The sequence below is a fragment of the Dipodomys ordii genome, unplaced genomic scaffold (assembly GCF_000151885.1).
Source record: "Dipodomys ordii isolate 6190 unplaced genomic scaffold, Dord_2.0 Scaffold141, whole genome shotgun sequence".
NCBI lineage: Eukaryota > Metazoa > Chordata > Mammalia > Rodentia > Heteromyidae > Dipodomys > Dipodomys ordii.
In genome coordinates, this window is record NW_012267357.1 from 462,801 (window position 1) to 490,757 (window position 27,957).

The 27,957-nt window shown below is 53.3% G+C and overlaps 1 protein-coding gene across 1 annotated transcript; it reads left to right on the top strand.

The window, feature by feature from the left end:
* Nucleotides 1–6: 6 nt before the first annotated feature.
* Nucleotides 7–27,706, top strand: Rtn4r (reticulon 4 receptor). The gene is made up of 2 exons (XM_013031549.1): nt 7–73; nt 26,034–27,706. Exons 1-2 carry the CDS (start codon nt 52–54, stop codon nt 27,419–27,421), a joined length of 1,410 nt encoding a protein of 469 aa, XP_012887003.1. The 5' UTR covers nt 7–51; the 3' UTR covers nt 27,422–27,706.
* Nucleotides 27,707–27,957: the final 251 nt, after the last annotated feature.

Consider the following 27,957-nt stretch of genomic DNA (forward strand, 5'->3'; position numbering starts at 1 on the left):
CCCGCCCCGAAGCGACTTTCGGTCCCCGACGCGCCCCGCCCGACCCCTAAGATGAAGAGGGCGTCCGCCGGAGGTGAGTGTCCGCGCAGCGCCCCGGCCGGGCTGCAAGTGGGGTCACCGTGCGGGGACTCCTCGCCCCTCCCCCGGAGGTGCAGGACACGTCCGGGGCTGCCGGCGCCGGGGGAAGGGTCGCCAGGCCGCCGGGAGGGGCCACCGCAGTGCCACGCCGGACTCGGGCCGCCGGCGCCCCGGCCCCGGGAGGGCGGAGCCGGCGGCAGCAGAAAAAGTTGCCGCTTTCCGGGGAAAGTTGAAGGCGACAGCAGGGCTAAGGGCGGCGGGTCGGAGGGGGTCCCAGATGTTGACCAGGTCCTGGGTGGAATCTGCAAGCTGGAAGGGCGGGGTCCGGCCTCGGAGCGCCCGAGCCGCGAAAGGGTTAATGAACGGGGTTTGCTGGAACGTGGGTACGGAGCAGTCTCAGCTCACAATCTTCCATTTCTCAGGGGTCGGGACGAATGGGGGCGTTGGCGACAGTAGAGGGCGTGGGGGACGGGGCAGCCCCAAGTGCGACCCCCATAGGTCAAGCATTGAGAACAGACAGCAAAAGCTTACCTGCATCTGCAACCTGAGGGTCCCTGCGGGGCTCAGTTAAAGGGAGTGAGGGGTGCTGGGGTTCGCAGCACCCCCTTCCTGGCAGTCCTGGGAAACCCTTCCCCCCACGGTGTGAAGTCCCCCCCCCCGCAGTGAGGACAGGGGAGGGTGGTCTTCATGTGGGTTGAGCATGCCCTGCCTGGAGAATCTGGGGTGAGTACATTGCCTGTCCCAGGTGCCCACCCAGCTGCCCTGCTGATGTCCACCGTGCTGCAGCCTGCACACACGTTTCCTTGCACGTGCACGTGTTACGTGGGCTGCACACTTGCACACCTTGCATGCATAGGCACGCCAAAGATGTCCCAGTGTGCATATGCGTGAACACTACGGGTGCACACACTCTGAGAGTGCACATCCGTGTCCTCACCCCCTCTGCACGCCTACGTCCACACATGCATGCACACATGCCTGCTGTGATCTCCATGCTTGGCACATGCTGGGGCCCCTTTGGCGGGACCCATTCCCACTTCCACATGCTCATGTTTTGCGGGAGAAGGCTGTCTCTGGGCAGACTGGACCCACAGACAGAAAGAAGGATGAGAAACCCTGGGCCATCCCTCCCTCTGTGTGTCCTGGGAGTGTGCCTTTCACAACCCCGTGAGAGAGAGAGAAAGAGTGCGTGTGCGTGTGTGTGTGTGCATGCATGTGCGCATGCGTGCACGTGTACCACACTATATGTGTCTGCACATGTGTCTGTACACATGACTGTGTGCTTGTGAGCATAGCCGCGTGTGTCAATTGTTTCCGGGTGTGGATGGCCCCCCTGTGTGTCCAGAAGGCTTGTGTCCGCATTCTGCCCAAATCTGGAACAGAAGCCCTGGGAATGTGTTGGGGGGGGCTTGTTTAATGCTCCCCCCAACTCAGCTGTGAGGTGCAGAGTCTCCTACTAAAACCACCAATGCAATGGTGGCCAGTGGTAGGCTGAGATCCCCCTGGGCAGGGAGAACCCACTTCAGAATTTGAGGTCAACATCGTGACAAGCAGGTCAAATCCTGGGCACACTTAGCTCCTGCTTCAGCTTCACCAGCTAGGACAGGCAACAATTCAATGTTACCTCCAGGGGGTCCTGCCTTCAGCACCTCTAGTTGTGATGGGGTCCACCTGGTGATCACTTGCCCCAGGGTATTGTGTAGGGTGCTATGGCTGGTGCCAAGTGGCAGGTAAGGGTGTTGGTGACCCACCCACATGACAGTGAGAGGACCCTGGGCTGGGGCTCAGAGGTTAAGCCTATCCTCAGCGCCAGCCACTGCCATCATCTGTGAAATGGAGAAAGTGCTATTATAGGTGTGGGGTGTACAACAAGCTCACTGAAGTAAGCGGTGGGTTTGCCACTCCCATCCCCTTTGTGTGTGTATGTTGGCAGGGAGGGAAACTAGGGCTTGAACTCAGGGCCTATCCCTGAGATCCTTTTGTTTGAAGCCAGCATTCTACCACTTGAGCCACAGTGTCACTTCCAGCCTTTTCTGTGATTAATTGGTGATAAGAGATTCATGCAATTTTTTTTTTTTTGGCTCGGGCTGGCAATGAACCTTGATCCTCAGATCTCAACCTCCTGAGTACCCTTCAGGCCTCAGTATTTCCCTCTAGAAAGCAGGTACCAATTCCTGTCTTGCACCAGCTAAGGTGAAAAAGTAGAGTTCCTAGGACAGGGATGCAGGGGGTGATGGTTAGCACTCAGGTGTTGACTGGCAGAGGGAGGGGTGCTCATGAGCCTGGCACCTGGGTGTGGCATGGCAGGGGAACAATGGCCTAGATTGGGGATCTGGTTTAATGTGGAGTCATCACTAGCATGACCTTGGGTGAGAGGTCACTTCTCTGCCCCTTGGTCTTCCTCAGCTGAACCGTGGGCAGTCACTAATCAGAAGTTGTTTGGAGGATGAAGCTGATACCCAATGTGATTAGCTCCACTTTTCTAAGGAGTTTTGTTTTTGTTTTGGGACAGATACAATATAGCCTGAGCTGGCCATTAAATTCTTAATCCTTCTGCCTCAGCCACCCTGAGTGGTGGGATTATGGGTGTGAACCACTATGCCCATTTTCCTCAGGATTTTGACCCCTGTGCTTCTGCCTTCAAAATTCTCCCTAAATAACTCCCAACTCCCAGTCAGCAGGTATCCTCTTGGAAACTGCCACCCTCCCCCCCCCCCATTTGCAGATGGGGCAGTGAAAGATTATCTTCCCTGAAGGCTACAGGTGACAGGATGGTGGAGGAAGTGGCAGGCAGGGAGGGAGAGAAGGCACTGAGGGAGGCATTTCCTCAGCTGGGGCAGCACCTGCACTCTGCCCCTCTGAAGCCAGAGGCCTGCAGGGCCTGTAGAGGCCCTCCCCACACCCACACCCCAGGCTGGGCTAAAGCCTTGGAAGGTGGGGAGAGATCCTATAGCCTGGCAGATGGGGGGAAGGAGAGGGCTTGGCCCATGAAAGGTGGGACTTGTGGGGCCATGAAGCTGGTCCTGGCTTCACTCCCTCTGCTGCCCATGGGCTGAACAGTCCTCTGGCTCTGCCCTCTTCTTTGTTTCCTAGCCTTGTGCCACAGACTGGACATCTATGGCAGCTGATAAGCACCAGAAGGGGCCCAGCTGGCAAGGCTGGGACAGGAAAGGAGGCAGAGGGAGCCCTCCTGTGGTCCTGGGCCTGTGGCCCGGAAAGTCTCCCTGGAGCCTCCGTCTGTGCATCCAGAAAAGGGGTCAGGAGAAGGAAGGAAATTGGACAAGCGTGTATCCACAATGGAAGGTGTATATAAGCAGATTTCCACACTGGCCCTCTCAGAGTTATGGAAGCTGCTGGCACTTGGGTGTGTCAGTGAAGTTCATGTAGCCTGCACCCAACCTGGTGAACCCTGACTTGTGACCTCCCCCCCCCGCCCAAGGCAGGGCTGCTCAATTTCTATCACCAACCAGAGACCAGCCAGCCTGGCTGCCCCACCTGTTTCCCCAAGCTCCGTGTGTGTTGTCAAGGCCCAGCACCCTGCTATACCCCTCAGGGTCTCTGCCCTGTGGCTTAGCTGCCCCTGTACCCTGGCCAAGGTCACCAATGCCCTCCCTGTGGCCAAATCTTAACTGCTGAGTGTGCTCACTCCCACCCATTCATTCCCAGCCTGCAGACCCTGAGCCAGACAAAGAAAGGGGAGTGATTTGGGTCTCATGGTTTCTAGGGTTAAATGCTTTAGAGGACAGAGCCCACCGGTGGAAGCCCAGCCAGAGGGGTGGATGGACACACCGCCTCAGCAACTCCCCACTCCCCCCAAATCTCCCTGCAACATCCCCTGAGCGCGTGGGCCTCTCTATGTCCCACTGCAGCGGGTGTTTTGTGTTGCAGCTTCTTCTTTTGTCACTGTATTTTAAACATTTTGCACATTGAGAACTATTCTTGTGCATCATGCTTTACTGGTGTGTGTGGAATCCCTTCCTGAGAATGCACCATAATTTATTTATCTAAACCTGCCTTGGCCTCTCACACTGCCTGTAGTCATGTAGCTGGACCCTGAAGATTTGGCTCCCCACCCACCCACCTCAGCTGGTGTGGGGGAGGGGCCCACTCCCAGGCCAAGGCCCGATTCCCGCTCCCTCTGCCCCCCCCCCCATTCCCAGCTCCCAGCCCCTCTGAGCCTTTTTACAAACATCAGGTGGCAAGGTGGTGAGTTGAATCTGCTTCCTGCCATGGAACCAGGATGCAGCTTTGAGGACAGCCATCTGTGCAGCCACTACTTGCGGGCCATCTCTCTCCTGACCCCCACCTCACACAGCCTCCAGTCTCTCTGTTGTGCGTGTCCCGATTGCCTCCTTTCTCTGCCTTCCCCTGCGGTGGGAAGATGGAGGCTGAGGAGTTGGTGACATTGTCCTTCAGCTGTGTGCCATCTGACGGAGGTGGCCTGTGAACCCTTGGACCCTGATGACCCTCTCCAGGGAAGCCAGACCCTGGAGCCAAGAAGCAAGGGTTGTTGATTCCAAAGTGGTCTTGGAGTAGTGCTGAGCAGAGAGAAACTAGGGTCCCTGTGTTAGCCCAACTGGGCCTGGCAGGCAGAGAGCCCCATCCAGCACCTCAGGACATGAAGCTGGCTGCTGGGAGATGTAGAGGATCAGGAGCTGACCTAGCGTGGCTCAGAGCAGCCTGCCCCGTGCAGGGCAGGTGGGGGGATGTGCTTTCTAGTCCTATGGTCAGCACCCTGGCCTTCTCAACAGGCTGTCATGGATCATGCTCTGTGGTAATTGAAGTTTGTGGGTGTCAGACAAGGGTTTTGCAGTGAAACGTGGGTCCAGCTGGGTTAAATGGTGCTGACAGAGCCTCTTTCCTGCAGGGCATCTTGGGGCCTTGGTTTCAGACCAGCAGCGCTGTGTCTGACAAGCATCTCTATGCAGCCAACATCAGGGCCTGTGTGCTGAGGAACCCATTTGGGGAAACTGTGACTGGAGGGGGGAGGGGCAGGTCACTCGGAGGGATAGAGGGGGGGGGTCACCAGGATGGGTGGGCTGTCCCACACAAACCTCCACTCACAGGGCACCTGGTGGGTAAGAGAGACCATGGTTTTCCCCGACTATACAAGGCAATGTGCAAATTTAACCTTTGGATTTATGACTCTATTTCTTTGCAGCAAATGTCACGGGAAATGTCAGGCCAAGGCTGAAACTGGGTGAGGGGCCCATCATGATAGGGGGTGGGGTTGAGTAGGTTGTAGTGCCCAGAGACTCACGCCAGGGTGGGGCTTCAAGTCCTTCACTGCCTCCATGAAGCCCTCTCAGATTGCCCCTGGCTTGTCTGGTCCCCAGCACTGTATCCTCAATTTATCCCAGCCATTGTGACCTTGTTAAGAGGTTGGCTTTGTTCACCCTCCTGCCAGGGCCCAGATGGGGCCAGCTCAGGGACCTGCCAGAAGTCTCCCCCTCCCCCAAGTCTGGGCAGCCATAGGATCAGCTCATGCAGTGCCGGCTTGCTGTGTGACCTTGAGCAGCACTGCCCTTCCCTGGTCACCGGAGGCCTCATCTGTAATCTATGGCTGTTGACTAGAGGTGGTGTTCCCGGCTCAGTGCCTGCATGGGTGGAAAATAGTGTATCCTCAGTGCGTGAGCTGTGGGGCTCTAGGGGAGATGGTGGGCTCACGGGCAGTCTGGGTGGCATTCTGTAGCAGCCACTGGGGCTGCAGCAGTCTCCGCATACTGTAAGTGCATAGTAAAGAGGAAAGAGCTGGGTAGTGATGACTCACACCTGTTATCCTAGCTACCAAGGAGGCTGAGATCTGAGGATCGCAGCTTGAGACCAGCCTAAGCGGGAAAGTCTGTGAGACATATCTTCAATTAACCACCAAAAAGCTGGGAGTGGAAATATGGCTTAAGTGGTAGAATACCAGCCTTGAGCAAAAAAAGCTAGAGGACAGCGCCCAGGCCCTGAGTTCAGTCCCAGTAACTAGCAGAAGAAGTTAGAGGGAGACGGTAGCAGAACATGGGTAAGGCAGGAAAGGACTTGAGGTCAGCCCTATTGTTTGTGTAGGCCCTCCACCCTTCCTCTGGGCTCCTCTAGCTCACCCGGGCCTACCGTAGGGCTGTGCACTGGCTCTCAGGTCTAGGTAGTTGGCCAATGAATGATAACCATCTCTTGCCTTGGACTGGGCCTGTGCAGCTAGCAGTGGTCTCCAGCTCCCTAAATTGCCCTCCTCCTGTCCCAGCAGTTCCACATCACACCTGAAATGTAGCTGAGTTCCATTCCCATATTTGCCCTGCCTGATGGTATAACATATAGTGCTTTGTACCCAACATTCAAACCCAGTGACCTGGCCTCCCCTCTCTACCTACCCCCAAAGATAAATTCAGTGTCCAGAGTCTGACCCTCTCCCTAGCTTTTCTCACTTAGCTCCCTCCCTTTAGGCCTGTCTCAGATCTGCCTCCTCCCAGGCCATGTTCCCCACCCTCAGACATCTTGTCTTTCATCCAGAACCCCAGCCAGCCTGAAATCTGCCATAGCCATCCCTAGGTACACCTTTGCATCTTCTTTTTTTTTTTTTCTCTCTCTTCAGGACCTAGGCCGGAAGGCCTCCAATGGAGAACCCTTTGTCTCCAGGTCCCAGCTCCCCATCTCATGCTCCTCAAACAGATCAGTCCTGGCATGAGGGAACTATGAGCAATGGTAGTCACACCAGCAGGACTCTGTGGAGGGAGGCAGCTAGACCCCTGGTTACATCACCGAGCATTTGCCACCAGTGTGAGCAGTGCATGGTTGCCTGCCTGCCACTGTGCCTGCTAGGGGGTCCTGGGGGCTGGCTAGCAGGTGCAGTTTAGTAGGCCAAGCCACCTACAGATGACGGCTCTAGAGCCAGCAGGCTGCAGCTCACCCCCTTCCCTCCCTGTTGGCATGTGGATGATGTAATAGTGAGGGAAATGTTGCCCACTGGGCTGGGCCCATGCTGGGAGATTGACTCAGACACATTGGCCAACTCTTGGTCATCCAACTCCAGGGACCCCTTCCCAACCTGGCCAGGCCACTCCTAGAGTGCATGCCCCAAACATGGGAATTGAGGTTCCTGATAGGTGTTTGGGGCCCTTGATGGGAGAGATGAGGGCTCCCCACCACCCAGCAACTCCTCAGACTCTCAGGTCCCCGGGGAAATCCAGGTAGCACCTAGGTAGTCAGGGAGTGGGCTCTGATGGGTTCCTCAGCGTAGTAGATCTGCTGAGCCATGAGGACACAGAGGAGGAAATTCTGTCTGAGATCTGCCTCAGATGAGGAGTCCTGAGGACTGGCTGGGGTCTGTGTCAGGGAAACAGAAGCCCAATTTGAGTTTCTGGGAAATACTCCGTTGGAAGGGAACTTGGAGCTGCCTAGAAGGATGTGGGAGACCCTTTGTCTTCACCGCTTGGAGCCTTTGTTACTCCACTCACTTAGTTTGCCATGCTGTGGGTGTGGCTCCCTGCGCCTGGTCCTTGAAGAGATCTGGGCATTGGAAGTTTGGGCCACCTGTCCCCCCAAGTTTGGTTTCTACCTTAGAAGCACCTTATATTCATGAAACTGTGGCTAGAAGCAGAATTCTGCAGAAAGGCCAGTTGGCAAGAACTGGAGTAGCTGCTCCTCCAGGCCTGGCTGGCCACCAGGATGGCAGTTTAGGGAAGGCAGCGGCTCCACTGCTCTCAGCTCTCTAGCGCCCCCCGCCGCCCCACCCCTGTGCTATATTGGACAAGAACCTAGGGAGTCATCCCCCGTCCCTCCAGCCTAGCCAAGTGTCTCCCATGTGTTTTCAACTCCCCCACTTCCCCTGTCTGCCCTAGTTGAGGCTTCCCAGTTCTCCTGGGATCCATCCAGCCCCCTCATCCTCAGAGAACACTGAGCTGGTGGTCCCTGCCCCCCACTCCTTGGGGCCTCTGAGGGTTGAGGATGTGGGGTGGAAGCTTCAGCAGTACATGCTATTTCTGGTGTCTCCCTGGCCAGGAGTGTCTCCTGACCCACTTGAAGGGGCTTTGAGAGCTGTGGCCATGGGTGTGGCTTGGCAGGGGGAACCCTCAGCATTCCCCGGGGAGACCTCCCCAGCCCTCAGCAAGGCTAATATGCACCAGAAAGAAGAAGCCTGGACCTTGGTGGTCTCTCACAGTGCCTCAGGAGAGGCCCCAGTGATCACTGACTTCTCCCTCCTTTCAGTTCCAAGCCAACCCTGTGCTGGGCAGCAGGGACCCTGAGTTCTTTGTAGTATACTGTCCCCAAGGTATTCCAGGTTCCAAGAGATACCCTCTCCCCAATCCACGAGGTCCCCAGAACAAAGAAGTGCTGCTAGGAGTGTAGTGAGGACCCTGAGACCTATCCTCCCATGTGCTGTCCCCACCAGGCCCTCAAAGGGAAACTGGAGCTGCTGGCCCAAGGGGAGGGGGTGCTAGCTGCTGGAGTTCCCAAAACAGAAGATCTCTTGCTCCACAGGAAGCAGGGGGGTGCCTAGGAGGGCCCTGGACAGGGAGAGGACGAGGGGGTGGATAAGGAGCTCACCCTTACTAGCCCCAGCAGGAAGCCCGCCACAGCTCTATGTGCTTTGCAGCCTGACACATGGCCCCTGCACACTGGGCCGTGTCCAGGCTGTCTTTTATCTCCCTGCCTCGGCCCCAATTTATGTCAGGCAGAGGCTGACACGGGGGCAGGTGTGACAAGTGCCTGGCTTCCTGTTCGAAAATTGGCAAAAGAAAAACTCTCCCCATAAAGATATTCCATCTACATACCTTGCGGATGTCACCAGGAAGACCCATCACAGCCAAGACAGATGGTGGCCCTAATGGATTCCATTCTTCAACTGCTGCTGGAGCCTCGGCCTGGCCTCCACCCCAGGTGGCCTGAGGCGGGTGGGTGACAACAGGGTGTCAAATCCTCTTGGGAGTCCTCTCCAGCACTAGGGCCTGCCCCCATTCTATTTCTGCCCCACAGGGCCTTCATCACAGCCAGAGATGCCAACCCCGGCACCCTCCTGGCTACAGGACCTCCTGGCACTGAGGACCTCCTGGCCTTGGCACACAGGGAAAACACCTCTTCCATGAAGCCACCCAGTCCACCCCACTTAAAACTGCCTGCCATCACTGTCCTCTGCAGGAGGGACATCACTGTCTCCCCAGGAGATTGCATGCCCAGAGAGCCTGAAGTCACATGACCATCATTACTGCAGCCTCCAGCTCTCTCAGCTGGAGCATGGTAGGGACCTGCTTTGGCTTGGCATTTACCTCAACCCAGCCTGAGTGTCTAAGCTATCTAGCCCACCACTACCTGAGTACCTTGTGGGTGAAGCTCCCATGGTGTCCCTGGTGGGTCTGAAGACAGACTCCCTGAGTGAGGCCAAGGTATAAATAAGGCAGAAATTGGAAGGATCTGGACTCCTTAGGAGTGATAGGGTGGAGCTCAGCAGAGAAGAGCCCCTGCGCGGTAAAGCTGGGAATCGGGAAGCCTGCCTGGGAGTGAGCTGACTAATCCAGGGCCTGCATGGCGAAGGCTGACTCTTCAGAGTCCAGTACATGGGTGTCAATAGAGCCCTTCCAGATTGTACTTGGGAACCTGGGCTTTGTCTGCTGTACAGGAGGATAGTTGCTCCTATGGACAGTATGAGTCATTGCCCAGGAAAAGTTCCAGGCATAAAGGGCCTATCCTGAGCTGATGAGCTAGGGATGAACCTTATAGCACAGAATTGGTGTCTTCCCACCCCTTCCCACCTTATCTGGCATCAATACATGAGACCAAATGGAACATTCAAAATATATTTTTTGTTTTACCAGTTTATGAGTGAAAAACATGGAAAAATACACCAAAGTTTTAAGAAAGTAGTTTTGTGCCAGCTGCTGGTGGCTCCTGCCTATAATCCTAGCAAGTCAAGAGGCTGAGACCTTAGGATCAAGGTTTAAGGCCAACCCAGGTAGGAAAGCCCATGCATGAGATTCATCTCCAGTTACCAAAAATCCAGAAGTGGAGCTATGGCTCAAGTGGTAGAGCACCAACCTTGAGCAAAAATGCTAAAGGACAATGCCCAGGCCCTGAATTCAAGTCCTAACACTGGTGAGAGAGAGAGAGAGACAGACAGAGACAGAGACAGAGAGACAGAAAGACAGTGAGAGACAGACAGAGAGACAGAGACAGAGAGGAACAATGGTTTTATTAGTCAACTCAAGTGGACATAGCAAAATAAAAACTGGGTCTCTTAAACAGTAGAAATTTATTTTCTCACAGTTGTAAATCTAAGATCAAGATGCCAACTTGCATAGGATTTGGGTAAAGATCCTTTTCCTGGCCTACCGATGGCCATCTCTCAGCATCCTGACGTAGAGGGTTGGGAGAGTAATCTCTCCAAGGTTTCTTCTTCTAATCCCATCATGAGGCCCCACCCTCATGACTGCTTCTAACCTTGATCACCTCCCAAAGTCCCCATCTTCAAATATCATTCTGGAAGCCAAGAATGGTGCTATACACCTGTAATCTCAGCACTCTGGAGATTGAAGCAGGATTATGAGTTTGAAGTCAACTTGGATTACACAAAGAGACCTTGTCTCAAAGGAAAAAAAAAGTGAAAACATACTGTCACATTACATTTGAAGGGGACACGAATATTTAGGAATGACAGAAGTGAAACTGCTTAGCACTGAGTGGTCTCTCCACAGACAGAGCAGAGCCCTGCCAGGGCCAAACATACTTAGGGAATGCTGTCTCCACAACCACACACCTGTCACTTGTCTCTACTGGGGGACAATTATTGCATCTGTGGGACAAACAGTTTATAGTGTGCCTACTGTATACCAATCACCTGGATGTGGAGCCTCCATTTGGCCCACAACTGAGGGACAGATGGCAGGAGCAAGCCACACAGATACCCAGCCAAGGTGTGGGATAGAATGAGCACCTGACAGTAGATGGGCGGAGTGGGATGGTATGAGGGAGACCCTGGGCTCTAGTCCATAGATAATGAACCCAAGCCTCAGAGGCACTCACTGGGTCTGAGCTGGGCCATTCTGCTGGGCTTTGGCCTGCAGCAGCCAATGAGGCAGCAGAAGGCTGCCCTGGAGCAGGTGGGCTGGGCTGTCTGGTAGGTTGCAGAAATGTAAATGTGAACCAGCCTAGGCCTCTAGTGTTGGACTATGAGGAAGGGGAAGAGGATGGAAGCAAGGTGTTTAGGACAAGTACTAGGGAAAAAAGTATATATGTGTTGGTACTGGCGCTTGAACTCAGGGCTTCATGCTCTCACTTGACTGTGTTTTCACTCAAGACTGGTGCTCTACCACTTGAGCTATACAACCATTTCTGTCTTTTTGCTGGTTAGTTGGAAATAAGAGTCTCACAGTTTTCTGCCTGGGCTGGATTGGAACTGTGATCCTCAGATCTCATCAACCTTCTAAGTAAATAGGATTATATCCACCTGGTTACTTCCCCCTCCCCCTCATACCGCCCCCCCCCTTCCCCAGTGCTGGGGCTTGAATTCAAAGCTTGGGTGCTGTCTCTGAACTTCTTTTGCTCAAGGCTAGTGCCCTACCCCTTGAGCCATAGCTCTACTTCCTACGAATATTTTTTGAGGTTTTATGAGTGAGAGCTGTGGGAAGGGGGAAGCTAGACACTGGATATGTCCTCTGGAGTAAAAGGTCATGCTGCCCAGGGATCATTTGTAAGAGATGAGTACAGCTAAACCTAGGGGTGGCCACTGACTCCTGCTGGCCCTGCTGTGGTCACTGGTGCCTGTGATGGTGTCCAGTGGGCCTTGGCCTTGAGGGGATCTTCTCTCAGCCTGGTCCTAACTCAGCTCCAGGGGAGTCTGTGCCTTGGCCCAGTAGGGTAGATAGATCAGGCCATCTTGGGAGCTGCAGATGGGTGGCAGGTAAAAGAGGCTGGCTGGGACCTGAGCTGACCCCTCCCGAGCACACCCCTACTCCCCACTCCCTGCCCAGTGGTGATGAGAAGATGAGGCCAGAGGCCACAGCCTAGAACAGCCCACCTTTTCCTGCTGCCTTTGGGAGTCCCTCGTGAGCTGCAGGATGTAGCCAAAATACACTGACCTCCTTTTCCAGGAGGCAGCAGCGCCTGAGCTCCCACCCGAGCAGGTGAGAAGCCGCCAACGATTTCCATCCCAAATTGATTTCAAATAAGCAGGAGTTATCACACACAATCATATAGGAATAATTTATCACTCGTTAATAAAAGAGCAATTACTTATTCACATTGCCCCTGCCAGCACGCCACAGGCTCAGTTGCAGGGACACATCAGGGGTGTGCTCTCAGAGGTGGACAGAAGCCTGTTTGTGCCCAGCCAGGTTCAGGGCTGAGACCCAGGGATTGCAGACCTGACTCCAAAGCAAAGTGGGCCCTGCTGGGTTGTCAGTGCCCTTCCCCCACCGTCCTGTGATGGAGGCTCAAAAGTGGGTGAACAGGGAGGTGGTTGGTACCTGTAACAGTGAGGGGACAGGAACAAGCCCAAGTGTGGAGGGAACAAAGGTGGGGCTTTGCCAGGGTATTAGGGACTGGGCCAGATAGAGGTGGAGGGCCATCAAGGCAGGTGGAGCTGCCTGGCTATCTGCAGAAGGCCTGAACACAAGAGTTGCGATTTCAGACTAAAAGCTTGTCCTTTCAAGTGTTGGGATTGCAAAAGCTTCTGTGACTAAGAACTCAGAGTGTCCTTGGAGACCCAGGTGCATTCTCTGCCACCCTTAGCAGAGCGAGTCCTCCGGGCAGGACTCCTAAGCAGGACTCCTAGACTGCATGCTCCAGAGCTCTCCCAGCTTGCATTCTCCTGCATTTCAGGGATAGCTGTTTCTAATTCACATTTATCTTTACCTTAGAAGGTATATTCTTTTACTTAAAAAAAAACTGTATTTCTAAGATTTCAATTGTAAAGATGTAGTTTTTAAAAAAAAGATTGTTAGCCCTGATTAATGGCTCATCCTGTAATTCTAGCTACTCAGGAGGCTGAGATCTGAGGATCATCATTCCAAGCCAGCCAAGGTTAGAAAGGCTATGAAACTCTTATCCCCCAATTAACCCACCACCCAGCTTGAAGTCGAGCTATGGCTCAAGTGGTAGAGCACTAGTCTTGAGCAAAAAAGCTCAGGGACAGCACCTAAACCCCAGGACCAACACACACACACACACACACACACACACACACACACACACACACACTCATTTTGTTCTCAATAAAAAAAAGCTCAGGGACAGCACTTAAACCCCAGGACCAACACACACACACACTCATTTTGTTCTCAATATCCTGCACAAGGTTTTTTTTTTTTTTTTTTTGGGTCCGGTCGTGGGGCCTGAACTCTGGGCCTGGGCACTGTCCCTCAGCTCTTCAGCTCAAGGCTAGCGCTCTACCATGAGCCACATCGCCACTTCCGGCTTTTTTCTTTGTGCTTATGTGGTGCTGAGGAATCGAACCCAGGGCCTCATGCATGCAAGGCAAGCGCTCTACCACTGAGCCAACTTCCCAGCCCCCTGCACAAGGTTTTAACCTGACTTCAGATCTTGGAGGCTAGTCTAGAGAATCAGTTTGCAGTATTTCTGCCTGAATCTTCCCTGTAGGCAGCTGTTGTTCTTTAGTTTCCCGGTTTTGTTAAGATTATCTTCAGCTTACAAAGTCCTATTATAGCCTCTAACATGTGTCCTTTTGTTTTTTCTGGAGTTTATAGCTGATCAGTTTTTGTGAAGGGTCGTGTTGGGTCTGTCATTTTCCCTAGGCCTTTGTCCTGCTCTTTAACCACCATTAGGATTGCAGCCATCTTTCATGGGATGCGTGTTTTCTTCCATGGGTGTACATTCTTGTTTGTGCCCAGCCCCAAACACAATCCCAACTACCTCTAAGGAAGGCATGGTCTTTGGAAGTAGTCCTGAATCCTCCCATGTTTACAAGTTTATTCAAGCTGGATAGGCTGGGTCCAGAATTCCATATGAAAATGCTATCACCTCAGAATTTTGAAGCAGTTACAGTTTTGCTGTCCTCTGGTGTACAATGTGCTATGAAATCCAGTTCCACCTTGCATTGTTCATGATCAGACTTCCTTCTCGGCACCTCAAGCTTCTCTTTATCTCCAGGGACCTGAAATTGTGCTGCAGATGCTCAATGACTGACCAGGTCCTTGGCTCTGGGAAATTTCTCTAGTATTATTTAGTTGTTAACTTTTTTTAATCCTCTGTTTTCTCCATTGTCTCTTGGTGGAACTACCTTAAGACCAGTGTTTGACCTGTATTTGTCAATTGAATCTCATTCATTTTTTTCTCTCTCTCTCTCTTTTTGTTTTTCTCTCTGGAAGATTTCTTTGACCTTGTTTTCCAACTCTTCTATTGATTTTTTTTTTTAATTTTAGCAATTCTATTTTTAATTTCTAGACACTCTTGCTATCTGATGGCTCCTTGGTCACAGCACCCTGTTCTTGTTTTAAACCCCCTTTTATTCATAGGAGGACAACTAATTAAATTTTTCTGCTAATTTCTTACTCTTCCTTACACTTCCTTTAGTCATTTTTCCTCATCGTCTGCATAGATATCTTTTCTATATGCTTAATGGCTATTGGCTTTCTAGTTGCTTTTTCATGATACTGCACTTGAACTCAGGGCCTTGTATTTGCCTCACAAGTACTCTGCCACTTGAGCCACACCTGCAACCCTTTTTGCTTTAGTGTGTGTGTGGTGTGTATGTGTGTGTGTGTGGGTATATGTGATAGTACTGGGGCTTGAACTTAGGGTCTGGACACTTTCCTGGTGTTCCTTAGCTTTTTTGTTCAAGGCTGGGCCTTACCACTTGAGCCACAGCTCCACTTCTGGCTTTTTGGTGGTTAATTAGAGATAGAGTCTCACAAACTTTCCTGCCTGGGCTGACTTTGAACTGCAATCCTCAGATGACAGGCTTCTAAGTAGCTAAGATAATAAGCAGGAACCACCAGTGCTCAGCTTTAATTATTTTTTTTTCTTTTAAAAATAGTCTCATGTTTATGCTCTGGCCAGCCTGGACCTTAATAATTGGAATGACAGGTATATGTCACCACATCCAGCTTTATTGGTTGAAATAGGGCCATACAAACTTTTTGTTGGAATGGCCTTGGACCACAATTCACTCCACCCCCTGAATAGCTAGGATTACAGGCATGAGCCACCAAACTCTGCTTTTGGTCACTTTCAGAAAGGAAGCTAACTGAGGCTCTGTTGAGATGGGGCTTGTCAACTGTCAGGTTTCAGGACATGAGGCAGAAGTCCCCATCTGGATAGTCCCAATGGACTGGATAGCCAATGGTTAGGACCCTTTCTTGTGATATCTCCTTAGGGGAGTAGCCCGTCTCCTGCTCCCTAACCCTTGCAAGATGTGTTCCATGTCACAATCATCTTGAGAGGGAGATGTGTCTGATGCCGATTACCGTGTATAACATGAGGCTGGTGGGCAGAAGAGAAAGACCACTGAATCGTATGGAAAGCATTGACTTGATGCTGAGTGTGGATAGGGCTCTGACAAAGGTGAGGTAGGTTGCACCAGGCTGCAGGCCTATCTTCAAGCCTTCATTCTCTGCTAAGACTGAGATCTGTGAGGTGGTAGGGAAGCAGCTCCAGGCACATTTGCAGCTCATCCTGGCTTCTGCTATGCCCTCGTCCAGCCCAGATACAGCCAGACCCTGGCTTGCTGAATCTACTGCACGAAGCAGGGGCAGCTGTCAGGATGGCCAGGCTGGAGTGGCCTTTGGGCAACTGCAACACAGACTTTCCGACTCAGCTCCTCATTTGAAGTGAAGCTGACCAAGGCCAGACTGGTCTTGAGTGCCAGGCCCCTGGGTAACCTCTGTGAGGCAGGATGTTAATACATTGAGCCCAGGCCTGGGCTGGGGGAATCATTGAGATTTCCAGGCTAGAGGTATTGCTGCAGTCCTGGGAAGGTGAGTGCTGGCCACTGTGATCCTCACATTGAAAGTGTGATGACAGGCTGAGAGGAGGCTGGCAGCTTCTCCAGGTCCTCAGAGCGGGTGCAGAGCCTGCCTCTAAGCCCCACCAGAGGCTACCCGAGTCACCCTCAGCTTCTCATAAATGGAAGCTTGGGCCGAGGGTGAGGTGCTGCCAGGGACGATTGTGGAGCCCAAAGTGGCTTTCCCTCCCTCTGTGTGCTCCATGGGGCTCAAGGTCTGCTCTGGTCACCTCGGATGAAGTTATGTGTCCTGTCCCCTCCCCTCACTGGTGCCCTACCGATGATTTTCGTACATCTCAGGGCTTTTACCTGAGGAATTGGAGGTGATTGTCATACCCCTCACTGCTATGGGAGGATGAAACATAGGACTATCATGAAAATATCAAGAACAGCCAACACCCTCACAATGGACTACCCCAGGGAGGCTAGGGCCACTCTTGCTCCCCTCCTTTCTCCCCTTCCCTGCCACCACTCTGCTACTGAGCCCTGTAGGACCTCCTTAGGAGACATACTCATCAAAGAAGTCCCTGTATGGCCTAAGGCTCTGATTCTAGAACGGGACATCCTTTGGCTCCTGCCCAAAGATGTCTGGTGTTCACAAAGCATTGGCTCTCTGTTCACTGGTCTTTGTTTCCCTATCCTTGTGTGATGCTGACTGCCTGCCTTATAGGCTCCAGGTCTGCCCGCAGCTGCCCTCAATCCAAGTTCTCTGTTTACAGCTCGCATGATAATGGTGGTGATGATGGTGGTAATAATGATGATGATAGAATTGATTATGGTAGATGATTGGTAATGGTGATGATGGTGGTGGTAATTTCTATAGACCAATCTTTGGAAACGTCCTCTTGAATGTCCTCCAAAGACTGGTGTGTTGAAGGCTTGGTCCCTAGCCCCAAGGCACTGTTAGGAGTGTCAGAATTTTGAAAGGTGGGAACTGGTAGAAGGACATTAGGTCTGGAGGGTGTACCCTTTAAGGGAATAGGGGATGCTAGCCCCTCTCCTTTCTCAGTTTGTTTCCTGGCTGCCATGAGATGAACAACTTCTTCTGCTGTGAATTCTCATCATGCCACAGGCCCAAAAGCCATATGGCCAAGACTATTGGCTGAAACCCCTGAAACCATGAACCAAAATAAGCTTTTTCTCCTTAAATGTTAATTATCTCACATATTTTGACACAGAGAAGGAAAGATGACTAACAGTGGTAATGATAATGATGGTAATGGTGATGACAGTGATGGTGACTGATGATGACAGTGGTGATGATGATGGTGGTGATGATAATGACAGTGGTGAGTGATGATGATGACAGTGTTGATGATGGTGGTGATAGTGGTGGTAGAAATGATGAAGATGATGATGGTGGTGGTGGCAAATGATGATGGTGGTAGTGGTGGTGGTGGTGACAGCAGCAATGGTGGTGGTGATGATAGTTATGATAAGGACAGAAGATGTTTTCACAGCCTACTTCCCTTCATGATCCTGGCCAGTGGTCTGCAGAAGTAGCTGGGCCTGAGGTCACTGAAGGTGGTTCAGGACAGTCCTTTTATCCTTTCCTGGACTGTGTTCTCATGTTGTTAATGTTTACTAGATCTTAGTTGCAAAGATGGTGTCAGGAATAATTGCTTCCTCCCACTTCAGCAAGACCAGATGCTTCGCCAGGCCTTAGGTCTGTGTAGCCCATGACAGCAACCCTCTCCTACCCACTTGAGGTCCCAAACCACCCCTGGCCCAGCAGCTCAAGTCTCAGGGTCTCTATTGTATATTCCTAGTGTTTGGTCCTATCTTAATATCCTAGGAAGGACATCAATGCTGACTTGTCTGTGTCTGCTCTCTCCAAGAGTTCATTTGATCTTCATGGATCCTTGAGTCATTGTCTTTTCCTCCTAACTGGGAACGATGTCGCTTAGCATTTCCTCCCAGCCTCTGGGAACAGCTGTTCATATGCTCTTTACCATCAAGTTTTATTCTCTGTCTCTCTCTCTGTCTCTCTGTCTCTCTCTCTCTGTCTCTCTCTGTCTCTGTCCCTCTCTCTCTGTCTCTCTGTCTCTCTCTGTCTCTGTCTTTCTCTCTTTGTCTTTTCTAGTACTTAAACTCAGATCCTGGATGCTGTCCCTTAGCTTTTTCACTTAAGGTTATCATTCAACCACTTAAGCTACATGCCTACTTCCAACTTTTAGTTAACTGGAGATAATAGTCTCATGGACTTTTTTACCCAGTCTGGCTTCAAACCATTATCTTCAGATGTCAGCCACCTAAGTAGTGAGAATTACAAATGTAAACCACCAATGCCCAGTTTTTTAGTTTTTTGTTTGTTTGTTTTTTAGTTCAGGCTGTTTTCTAATTCATGATCTTCCTGCCTCAGTCTCCCTCTTTGTATTTTTAAGTTGTCCTCTTTTATGCATGTTTGATTGCAACCTCTTTAAACAAAATTATTGCTTTTCCTCGGACCTACCCAGAATTCAGTATCCGGTATTTCTCTTGCACCTCCACCCCTAGGTACTTCAAGATGCTGACCTTGATGAGGGCTTCTTGGTGCCCCAAGGTGGGAAGCCACTGAGCCCTATTCATCCAATCATATGGCCTCAGCCAGACAGCCTGACCCCTAGTTTTTTTCTCTCTCCTTTCTCTTTCTCTCTTTCTCTCTCTCTCTCTCTCTCTCACACACACACACACTTTCTCTTTTTTTTGTCTGATATAGACTTGAACTCACTAGTGCTTGCTTGTGCTTATTGGCTGGCATTCTACCACTTGAGCCATGCCTCCAACCCCTCTGATTTCCTTTTCATGAGGCGGAAATGAAGCGGCCTCTGCTGAGTTGTTTGTGAGGACAATGGTGGCAATACCCACATGTGGTAGGTGCTCAGTCACAAGCCATATCGACAAACTGTTTCTATAAAGGTCTGGCGTTAGATTATTCCAGCACTGTGGGCCACATGGTGTGTTGTAACAATTCAACTCTGAGAGAGCAGCTGTGGACAATGTGTGAACATATAGGTGTGTCTGTGCTCTAATAACATATTATTTACCAAAGCAGTGGCCAACTCCTGAGCCAGTCTGCTGACAGCCAGTAGAACAGAAGGTAAGAGGGCCCCTCCGTTCTGACTAGGGCTTTCTTAGCACTCCCTTCACCCCCTATTCCTGGACTCAGTGCTCCAGCCTCATCCTAAGGAGGACTGCAGTGGTATTTCAGGCTGAGGAGGATAGTGTGATATCTCTAGGGTCCCTTATCCCATGGAAAGTGCCAGATCCCCTGGCTCTCCCTGCCTGTCCCTGGCCAAACAGAATTACCACCCCTCCCTGAGTCCCTTTGTGTTTTCAAAAATGCCCTGGGCTTCTGCTAGTTACAGAGGCCTCTGGGAGGCTAGAGAAGCCTCCTTCCTCTAGTAGAAACATATTTTGGGGCCCGGTAATAACTGTCATGATTTAAGACCCTGTCCGACTGCACTCCTCCTGACAGACAGCAGAGCCAGGGAGGCAGTATAGGCCGATACCACAGGGCGAGCAGACAATGGCCTCCAGACTTACACATGTCTTCATAGAATAAATCCTACCTGGGCAGAGGCCATCCACCTGCCTGATTGCTCATGTTTTACAATGTGCCTAGGGCCCAAGAACATGCGGGAAGTGCCTGCTCAGTTCCTCCCACTGCAGTGAGAACAGACCCTTTGCCAGGTTCCCATATCTGCACAGCCCATGCCAGCAGCCGTCTACTGCCCCTGGCCCGCCCCTATACCTGGCAGTACAAGACTCAGAGCTTCTGTTGTATCTTCTCAGTGTGTGATCCTTTTTTGTATACTGACTATGCTAATGATGCATTTATTTGTGCCCGGCCCCTTACACTTTTATTGTACTCTTCTTTCCCTTCTGAGGTCCTGAGTTTATCCTCCCATCATGTGTACTCCTGGTGTACACCCCAAGTGTGCAGCCCTGTGAGAGGCTGATCCTCTGTGCCTCACAAACAGTGCTAGGGGCAGAATGGGGAGGGCTGTGGCTCAGGTTAGGTTGCTAGTCCTTGGAATGTGTATGGGGCATAATAGAGCAGGACCCAGGCTTGTGGATCCCGACAGACTAGATACTCATCCTGGGCAGACATGTAAGGACAGGTGAGTGCTGGGTCCCAGGTGGTGGCATGGGGAATCCTCTTTCCTAAGACCCCCAGAGCAGGGACATGTGAGCCACTGGTTGAGTTTCTCATTAGTTTCCCTGTAGTCCAGAGCTTCTGAATCAAATTAGCTGCAGGACCACGATGAGCTCTCTTAGAGACAGAATTCTCCAGGTAATTAGGTGGCAGTTTTGGTTAGCCACCTGAAGCAGGGTGGAGTACCAGCCTTGTGTGGATGACGGGATACTAAGTTCCTGGAGCTGGGGCATCCTGTGCTAGCTGACTAGCTTTGTCCTATGACTAGGCAAAACTCCAGGTACTCAGCATTATGAGCCCCCAGGACAGAGCCAGCAGTGGAGGATGTGGTAGACTGTCAGCCTTAAGCAAAAGTGCCAAGTGAATGTGCACATCCCTGAGTTCAAGCTCCAGTATAGGCACAAAGGAAAAAAAAAAAAAAGAATTTTCCAGGCCATGTGCTAGCTCAAGCCATTGTGGCCCTAACTGTCTCACAGGGCGGGTACCACGAAGTAGGGCTACCTCCTGTAGCTAGCCTGACCACAAGGGTCAAGAGTCTAGGTGCTGGGTCTGGTCCCTCATCTGTTGCATTTGGCACCATGCCTGGGCATGGTTCTCCCAGTAGACACAGTGATGAGAGATGGATAAAAGGAAAAAGAGTGAATAGTTCCTATTAGGATGTGGCCTTCCTGAATGTACCTTCAGGCTGGGGCTGTCCCTTACCAAGCCTTAGTATCCTGTGGACAGAGGAGTAGAGAGGTTTCCTGTTGTAATATGAAGGTTGATCCCAACAGCTTTGCCCCCAGGCACAGAGTAACCTAAGGCAGGCCTCTGTACATACTGGGACTCAGTTTCCCCACTGCATATGACCAGACCTGAATCATATCAGCACACCAGGTGCCCTCCCACTGTGGTGGGTGACCTTGCCCATTATCGACCTGGCCTGCCTGCCCAAAGCCAAGATCAATAAAGAACAGAGCCTCCAGGGGCTCAAAGACAGCAGTGGCCAGCAGCCACACTCCCCCTAGGAGACACAAGGTGGGCTTCCTCTCAAGGGGACCGCTGGTATCCTTCTACCCTTACTTAGTCCTGGGGCCCCATAAGGGCATGGGGAATTGAGCTACCCCTGCACGTGTCTATGTGCCCAAGGGTGGATGGAGGGTAGGAAGTGTGTGTGTGAGAGAAAAGTGAGTGCGGATGAGGGGGACAGATGGCCGGTGGGGGGTAATGAGTCAGTGCTGGGGGGCTGGTTGGAATAGGAAGCGGGCATGGGGAGGGGTGCCCTGACCCTCTGCAGTGTGAGGATGACTCTGGCCCCTCCACCTCCGCCCAGAGCTATTTCTGGTCCCTGTGCTGAGCTGTTCTGCCTCATAACTGTTGTCTGTGCTGTGACTGCTTCACAGGGCTGTCATTGGCGTTTGAGAGGATTATGAGGCCCCTCTGCAGCCTTCTGACCCTAACCTCTAGGGCAGGTGCCAAGCAGCTCAGAGCCTCAAAAGACATGTCCCATGGGCTGGGATGTAACTCAGTGGCATAGTGCTTGCCTAGCAAGTACAATGTCTTGGGTTCGATCTCCAGTACCAAAAAAGAAAGAAAGAGAGAGAGAGAGAGAGGGAGGGAGGGAGGGATTGAGGGAGAGAGGGAGGGAGGGAGGAAAAGACATGCCCCTTCCCAGCCACACAGAGCACAGGAAAGAACCCTGTGCCCCCAGCACCTGCCTAACAGGCTGGCAGCCCCCCCCACCTTTGCAGCCTCTGCTCACATTCCTGCCCAGGCCCCACACGTGGCCATCTCTTACGCTTGTGCCAACACTCCCAGAGTCCTCTCCAAGTGGCACTGGCTCCTTCCCCCCACCCCTAGCCACCTTTCTTCTTGGCACGTCTGAAGGTAGGAGTGAGGCAGGGCTTAACTGCTCACTGCCTCAGTTTCCTGGTCTGTAAAAGGGATTGAGGATATTGATAAGAAAATGAACTCTTAGGTAGCATTGACACATTTTCTCAAACTAGCCATAGCTGGTCAATCCCCCTCCTCTACAGTCCATGGGGTGGGATATTTCTGTTTGCGGGGGACACATGGAGATTGAGGGCAATGAGCGGGTAGAGGGAGCAAAGAACTCAGAGAAGACTCTAAAGAAAGCAGTCTGGTTCAGCTGCTCCAGTTCCTCAGGCTGCTGAGGTGGGCTGCTGAGGTCAGCAGCTGCCTGCCTGCTGGCTTCTGCGACTGCCTGCTGGGTGAATCCCCGGAAGCCTCCTCCTTCTCTGGCTCCTCCTCCTCCACACTGTCCTTCAGTCCCTCTTGCCTCCTCCCTCCGGCTCTTCCCACTTCTCTCCCCCCTCCTTCCTTCTCTCTTCTCCTTCATCCCTCCCTCCTCCACTTGCCTTCCTCTTTTCTATCCACCTTGTCTCTCCCTCCTCCTTCCCTCCCTCCACCCCTGCAGTGACCATGAACTTGAGTTCTTTGCTCCTAAGAGCTAGTGGTGCATAATGAATTGCTCATATAACTCAGTGGTGGTGTCGTGTCCTGTCTGGCTTCCCTGTCAGGGCCAGGCCAGTATCTACTTCCTGTCCTCCATGAGAAATCTTGTAGGCAGGGTGGTCAGCCTTCTCTCTACCTCTGTCTTTATACACATGTGGCCCCTGAGCCAGACTTGGGCTAAGGCAGGGGCCCTTGCTGGTAACCTTGCACCCACAAGCCAGTGGGGCTGTCTATGGGAATGGCCCTGGTGGAGTCCTCCACCTGGCAGGTCTGGGGATGGTGAGAATTTGTACACAGCTTATAAGGCAGGTGGGTGTAGGTGGCTGTAAAAAGCCCTGATGGCAGGCTTCCCTGGGTTCTGTGTGTGAGAGCTGGGGCCACACAGCCCCCACACAGGGCCATTTTTCCTCTGTGTGTGCCTTGAGCACCACTTTCTCGAGTTCCATCAAGAATGGGACCCAATTGAGACAGGGTGGCAGGTGGGACTGAAGGGGACAGTAAGCCTGGGCCAGTGGAAGGTGGTCTCCTGTGAGAATCTGGGAATCAGGAGGCAGGCTGGGGAAAGAGAAAGGAGAGGATTTACATAGAAGGGACCAGGCCTGGAGTTCAGAGGCCTTGAGATCAAACTGCAGAGACCAGGGCGGGCCAGGAAGGCCTTTGTGGGAGTGAGAAGGGGGTGGAGGCAGGGAAAGGCCAAGTGAGGCAGCTCCAGAGCAGGGTCAGAGTCATCCTTCATCTGCCTGGCCAGGCCTCGGGTATTTCCCTGGGCCCCTGCTGTGAACCCAAACCCATGCTTGCAAAGTTGAGTTTGATTATCTCATAAAAAGATGCCCCCTCATGCTTGCTCAGCGGCAGGGTTGCCATGGAGACCAGCGGGCAGGCCCCAAGGGGGGCCAGGCTGGAGCCAATTACTGTGGCTGCAGCAGAAGAGAGCCCACCCCAGCCTCACTGACAGCAGGGCCAGTGCGGAGGGCCGACTCTCAGAAGTTGGTTTCCAAAAAAGCAGTTGTCTCGGCAGGAATGCAACCGTATCTCTGTGCCCAATCCCAGCTTCTGGCAGGGCTGAGTGCCACACGGCTGCTCCCCCACTTGCCCACCTCCTTGAGTGTGGCTCAATCCTAGAGCCACTCTAGGTACTGACCCCAACCAAGCTCTTAGATTACAGTCAAAGGCCTGGAGACCACAGTGGTGGCCATGTCACCATACGTGGTTGGAGGCATAGCCCAGGCTGGGTGAGTCTGTCAGTGGCATAGTGCAGTGGGTACCACAGTTTGTGGCATGATGTACTTGGCAAGATGGCCTGCCCATAGCAGTGAGGTCCCTAGCTTGGTATGGTGGGGCTGAAGGTTCCAGATCTTCCTGAGGTCCCAGGCCAGGAAGCACTGTTCACAGAGCTCAGTGACTCCTGTGACAATGAACGAGATTCTGTGGGGAGCTGGCAATGAGCAGGCCCCATTTGCCCAGAAGTCTGGAGATGTCAAGCTTCTTAAATAGAACATCAGGCCCAAGAATATCCTACACAAAACCAGCTCTGGGTGGGCCTCCCAGATCTTGGGGGTTCCGGGGCTTGGCCTGCCTCTCTGGACCTCCCCCCACTCCCCCAATCCTGGGACTGCCATCCCTCTGGAGGCCAACAAATCACCTTTTATTCAGCAGCCAATAACTCATCCCAGCAGACAGAGCTCAGCCCAGAAGGCCTTTGGGGTTATGGGGAAGGATTCCAGGACCTGGGTGCATGCCTTCTGCCCATTACACTTGCATGCCTTCCTGGATTTAGATTTAGGACAGTTGTCTGCTCGGCTCCAGGCAAAAGAGGACCTCAGTGTGGTCACATTCACAGTTCTGGGTGGAGGAAGCTAGCCCTTGGTTCTCTCCCTCTGGGTTCCTGCCTCGTGGCTGCAGAATCCTGCTCTTAGCTAGCTGCCAAGGAAGGTGTTAGCTGTCAACATAGGTGTTAGCTGTCAACCAAGGTGTTAGCTGATAACTCAAGTGTTGGCTGATAAGCTATAACTCTCCCAAGGGGATTCACATTTTAATAGACTCACTCCTGAAGGCAGAAAAGGGGGACACACACACACACACACACACACACACACACACAACCAGCACTTGGGGGAGGGAGGAAGGTACTCGGTGCCAGGCATTAAAGCATCCACAGGGATGGCCTATGGGTAAGGCCAGGTCTGGAAGTGGTAGCCAGCCCCAGGGGTGGTCCAATGCTGGTAAAGCCCTAAGTATGTCTGGCTTTTTGATCTTGGAGGGGTACAGTGCCCTGGGGCTGAGGGAGACCACTCCATCCTGGGGGTGGGTGAGTCTGGGTGGGAGGGTTTAGGGCAGCTGGGATCATGCAGGGATTGGCTGGGAAGAAGTGAACTCCTCCCTGGGAGGGGATAGAACAAAGAATGAAGCCAGGGGAGGAGGCTGCAGGAGGTATTCTGAGCCAAGTCAGGAAGTGCTTAAAAGGGAGGATGTGTGGAGGAGGGAGAAGTCTGCCTAAGTGTGTGTGTATGTGGGGGGGTGCTCCTCCTGGGCAAGGTTGCATGCTCATTTCCTACCCCTGGACCCTCTGCACCCAAGCAGGAAGCTCCTATGATAGTAAAGGTGCTAATAGGGGCACCCTGGGGGTGGGGCAGGCAGTAGGCAGGCAGAGAACCCAGATATCTGTAGTTTCTGCCTGAAAGCAGAGTTTACCAACAAGGCATGATCACTCTTCCCCCATCCCATTTCCCCCCCCTCCCTAAATCCCTGCTGCTTCAGAGACCTGGGCCAGGCATGGAGAGCTAAGCAGCAACCCTGCCCACTCTGCAACCTAGGAAGATGGGCTACTGCAGAGTCCATCTGAAGCTCAGTCGCTGGCTACCTAGAAGGGCTAGGGACAAGTCTCTACCTGGAGATCCAATCTTCCTCCTGAACCCTCTCTTGCCAGCAGCTCTTAAGTTTTTGGCCTGTCTAGCCCTCTAGCCTCTCTCCTAGCATGGCCTACGGGATGATGGGATTGGCTGGGGCAAGCCAGGTAGAACATTGAGGGCCCCAGGAGACATAGACAAACTTGGGGAGGTCTATGTTTGCCAAAGTCCTGAAAGGCATCTACAGGTATGAACAGCCACCCCGAGAGGCCTCCCAAGGGGTAACTGTAAAGTGATGAAGAAGGCTAACCCTGGTGAGAGGAGAATGGCAATCACGTAAGCATCAGGTAAGGTGGCATGGGGTGTCCCTATTTCCCCAGTGTGACTGGAGCAGGTTGTAGCCCAGCATCATCTTTGTGACATAGCAGTACCCAAACACCCAATTTCCAGGGTTGGCAAGACACCTCTTAGACCCAGCTTCATCCCTTCCTGAGGTCTAACCCAAGTGCTGACCTGGATCCAGCATCACCTCTTAGCTCCCAGGAGCCCCCTGCCTGCTGACTGCTCTTTCCTCTGCCCACAGGGAGCCGGCTGCTGGCTTGGGTGCTGTGGCTACAGGCCTGGCGGGTGGCGGCGCCATGCCCTGGTGCTTGCGTGTGCTACAATGAGCCCAAGGTGACGACAAGCTGCCCCCAGCAAGGCCTGCAGGCCGTGCCCGCTGGCATCCCAGCAGCCAGCCAGCGCATCTTCCTGCATGGCAACCGCATCTCCCACGTGTCGGCCGCAGGCTTCCATGCCTGCCGCAACCTCACCATCCTGTGGCTGCACTCCAATGCCCTGGCCAGGATCGACGCCACTGCCTTTGCTGGCCTGACCCTCCTGGAGCAGCTGGACCTCAGTGACAATGCACAACTTCGTGCCGTGGACCCTGCCACATTCCAAGGCCTGGGCCGCCTGCACACACTGCACCTGGACCGCTGTGGCTTGCGGGAACTGGGCCCTGGCCTGTTCCGTGGTCTGGCTGCTCTGCAGTACCTCTACCTGCAAGACAACTGGCTGCAGGCGCTGCCTGATGATGCCTTCCGTGACCTGGGCAACCTCACACACCTTTTCCTGCACGGCAACCGTATCCCTAGTGTGCCCGAGCGAGCCTTCCGCGGCTTGCACAGCCTGGACCGTCTCCTCCTGCACCAGAACCACGTAGCCCGTGTGCACCCGCACGCCTTCCGTGACCTTGGCCGCCTCATGACACTCTACCTATTTGCCAACAACCTCTCCATGTTACCTGCTGAGGCCCTGGCTCCGCTGCGGGCCCTGCAGTACCTGAGGCTCAATGACAACCCCTGGGTATGCGACTGCCGGGCACGCCCACTGTGGGCCTGGCTGCAGAAGTTCCGAGGGTCATCATCAGAGGTGCCCTGCAGCCTTCCCCCACGCCTGGCTGGCCGCGATCTCAAGCGCCTGGCAGCCAATGACTTGGAGGGCTGCGCTGTGGCCACTGGGCCCTTCCATCCTGGGCTCGCTGACGAGGAGCTGCTGGGTCTGCCCAAGTGCTGCCAGCCTGATGCTGCAGACAAAGCTTCGGTGTTGGAGCCTGGGAGGCCAGCCTCTGCTGGCAATGCACTCAAGGGGCGTGTGCCACCTGGTGACACCCCGCCAGGCAACAGTTCTGGACCACGGCATATCAATGACTCCCCATTTGGGACCCTGCCCAGCTCCGCAGAGCCCCCACTAACTGGGCTACGGCCTGAGGGCTCAGAACCACCGGGGCTACCCACCACAGGCCCTCGCCGAAGGCCCGGCTGCTCCCGCAAGAACCGCACCCGTAGCCACTGCCGTCTGGGCCAGGCAGGCAGCGGGGGCGGCGGGGCTAGTGATGCCGAGGGCTCAGGTGCCCTACCAGCGCTGGCCTGCAGCCTTGCACCCCTGGGCCTTGTGCTGGTGCTGTGGACAGTGCTGGGCCCCTGCTGACCAGCCACCAGAGCCTCTCCACAGCCAGGTGTGTACATATGGGGTCTCACTCCACGCCGCCAGCCAGAGTTGGGGGCAGGCCCCGTGGGGCAGGCCAGGCCTCCCCTGACGGACGCCTCCCCACTAGCCCACCCCATCTCCACCCCATCATGTTTACAGGGTTCCGGAGGCGACGTTTGTTCCAGAACGCCGCCTCCCACCCGGATCGCGGTATATAGAGATATGCATTTTATTTTACTTGTGTAAAAATATCGGATGACGTGGAATAAAGAGCTCTTTTCTTAAGCTATGGCCTCTCAGGCTGGGGGTGCTGTGGGTGGTGAGAGGCAAGGGTGAGGCCAGGCACAGCACCTCCCCCAGACATGAGGCCCTCAAGAGAAAATGGAATGGACACCCAGACACCAGGCACGAGGTGCCATCCCTGCACCCTCCAGCAGCACCCACTGAGCTTGCCCTACAGCTGACAACCCTGAGCCCAGCTGGCTTCTGGAGAATTGGGCTAACAGAGCACATGACAGGCCCACGGGACTGGACAA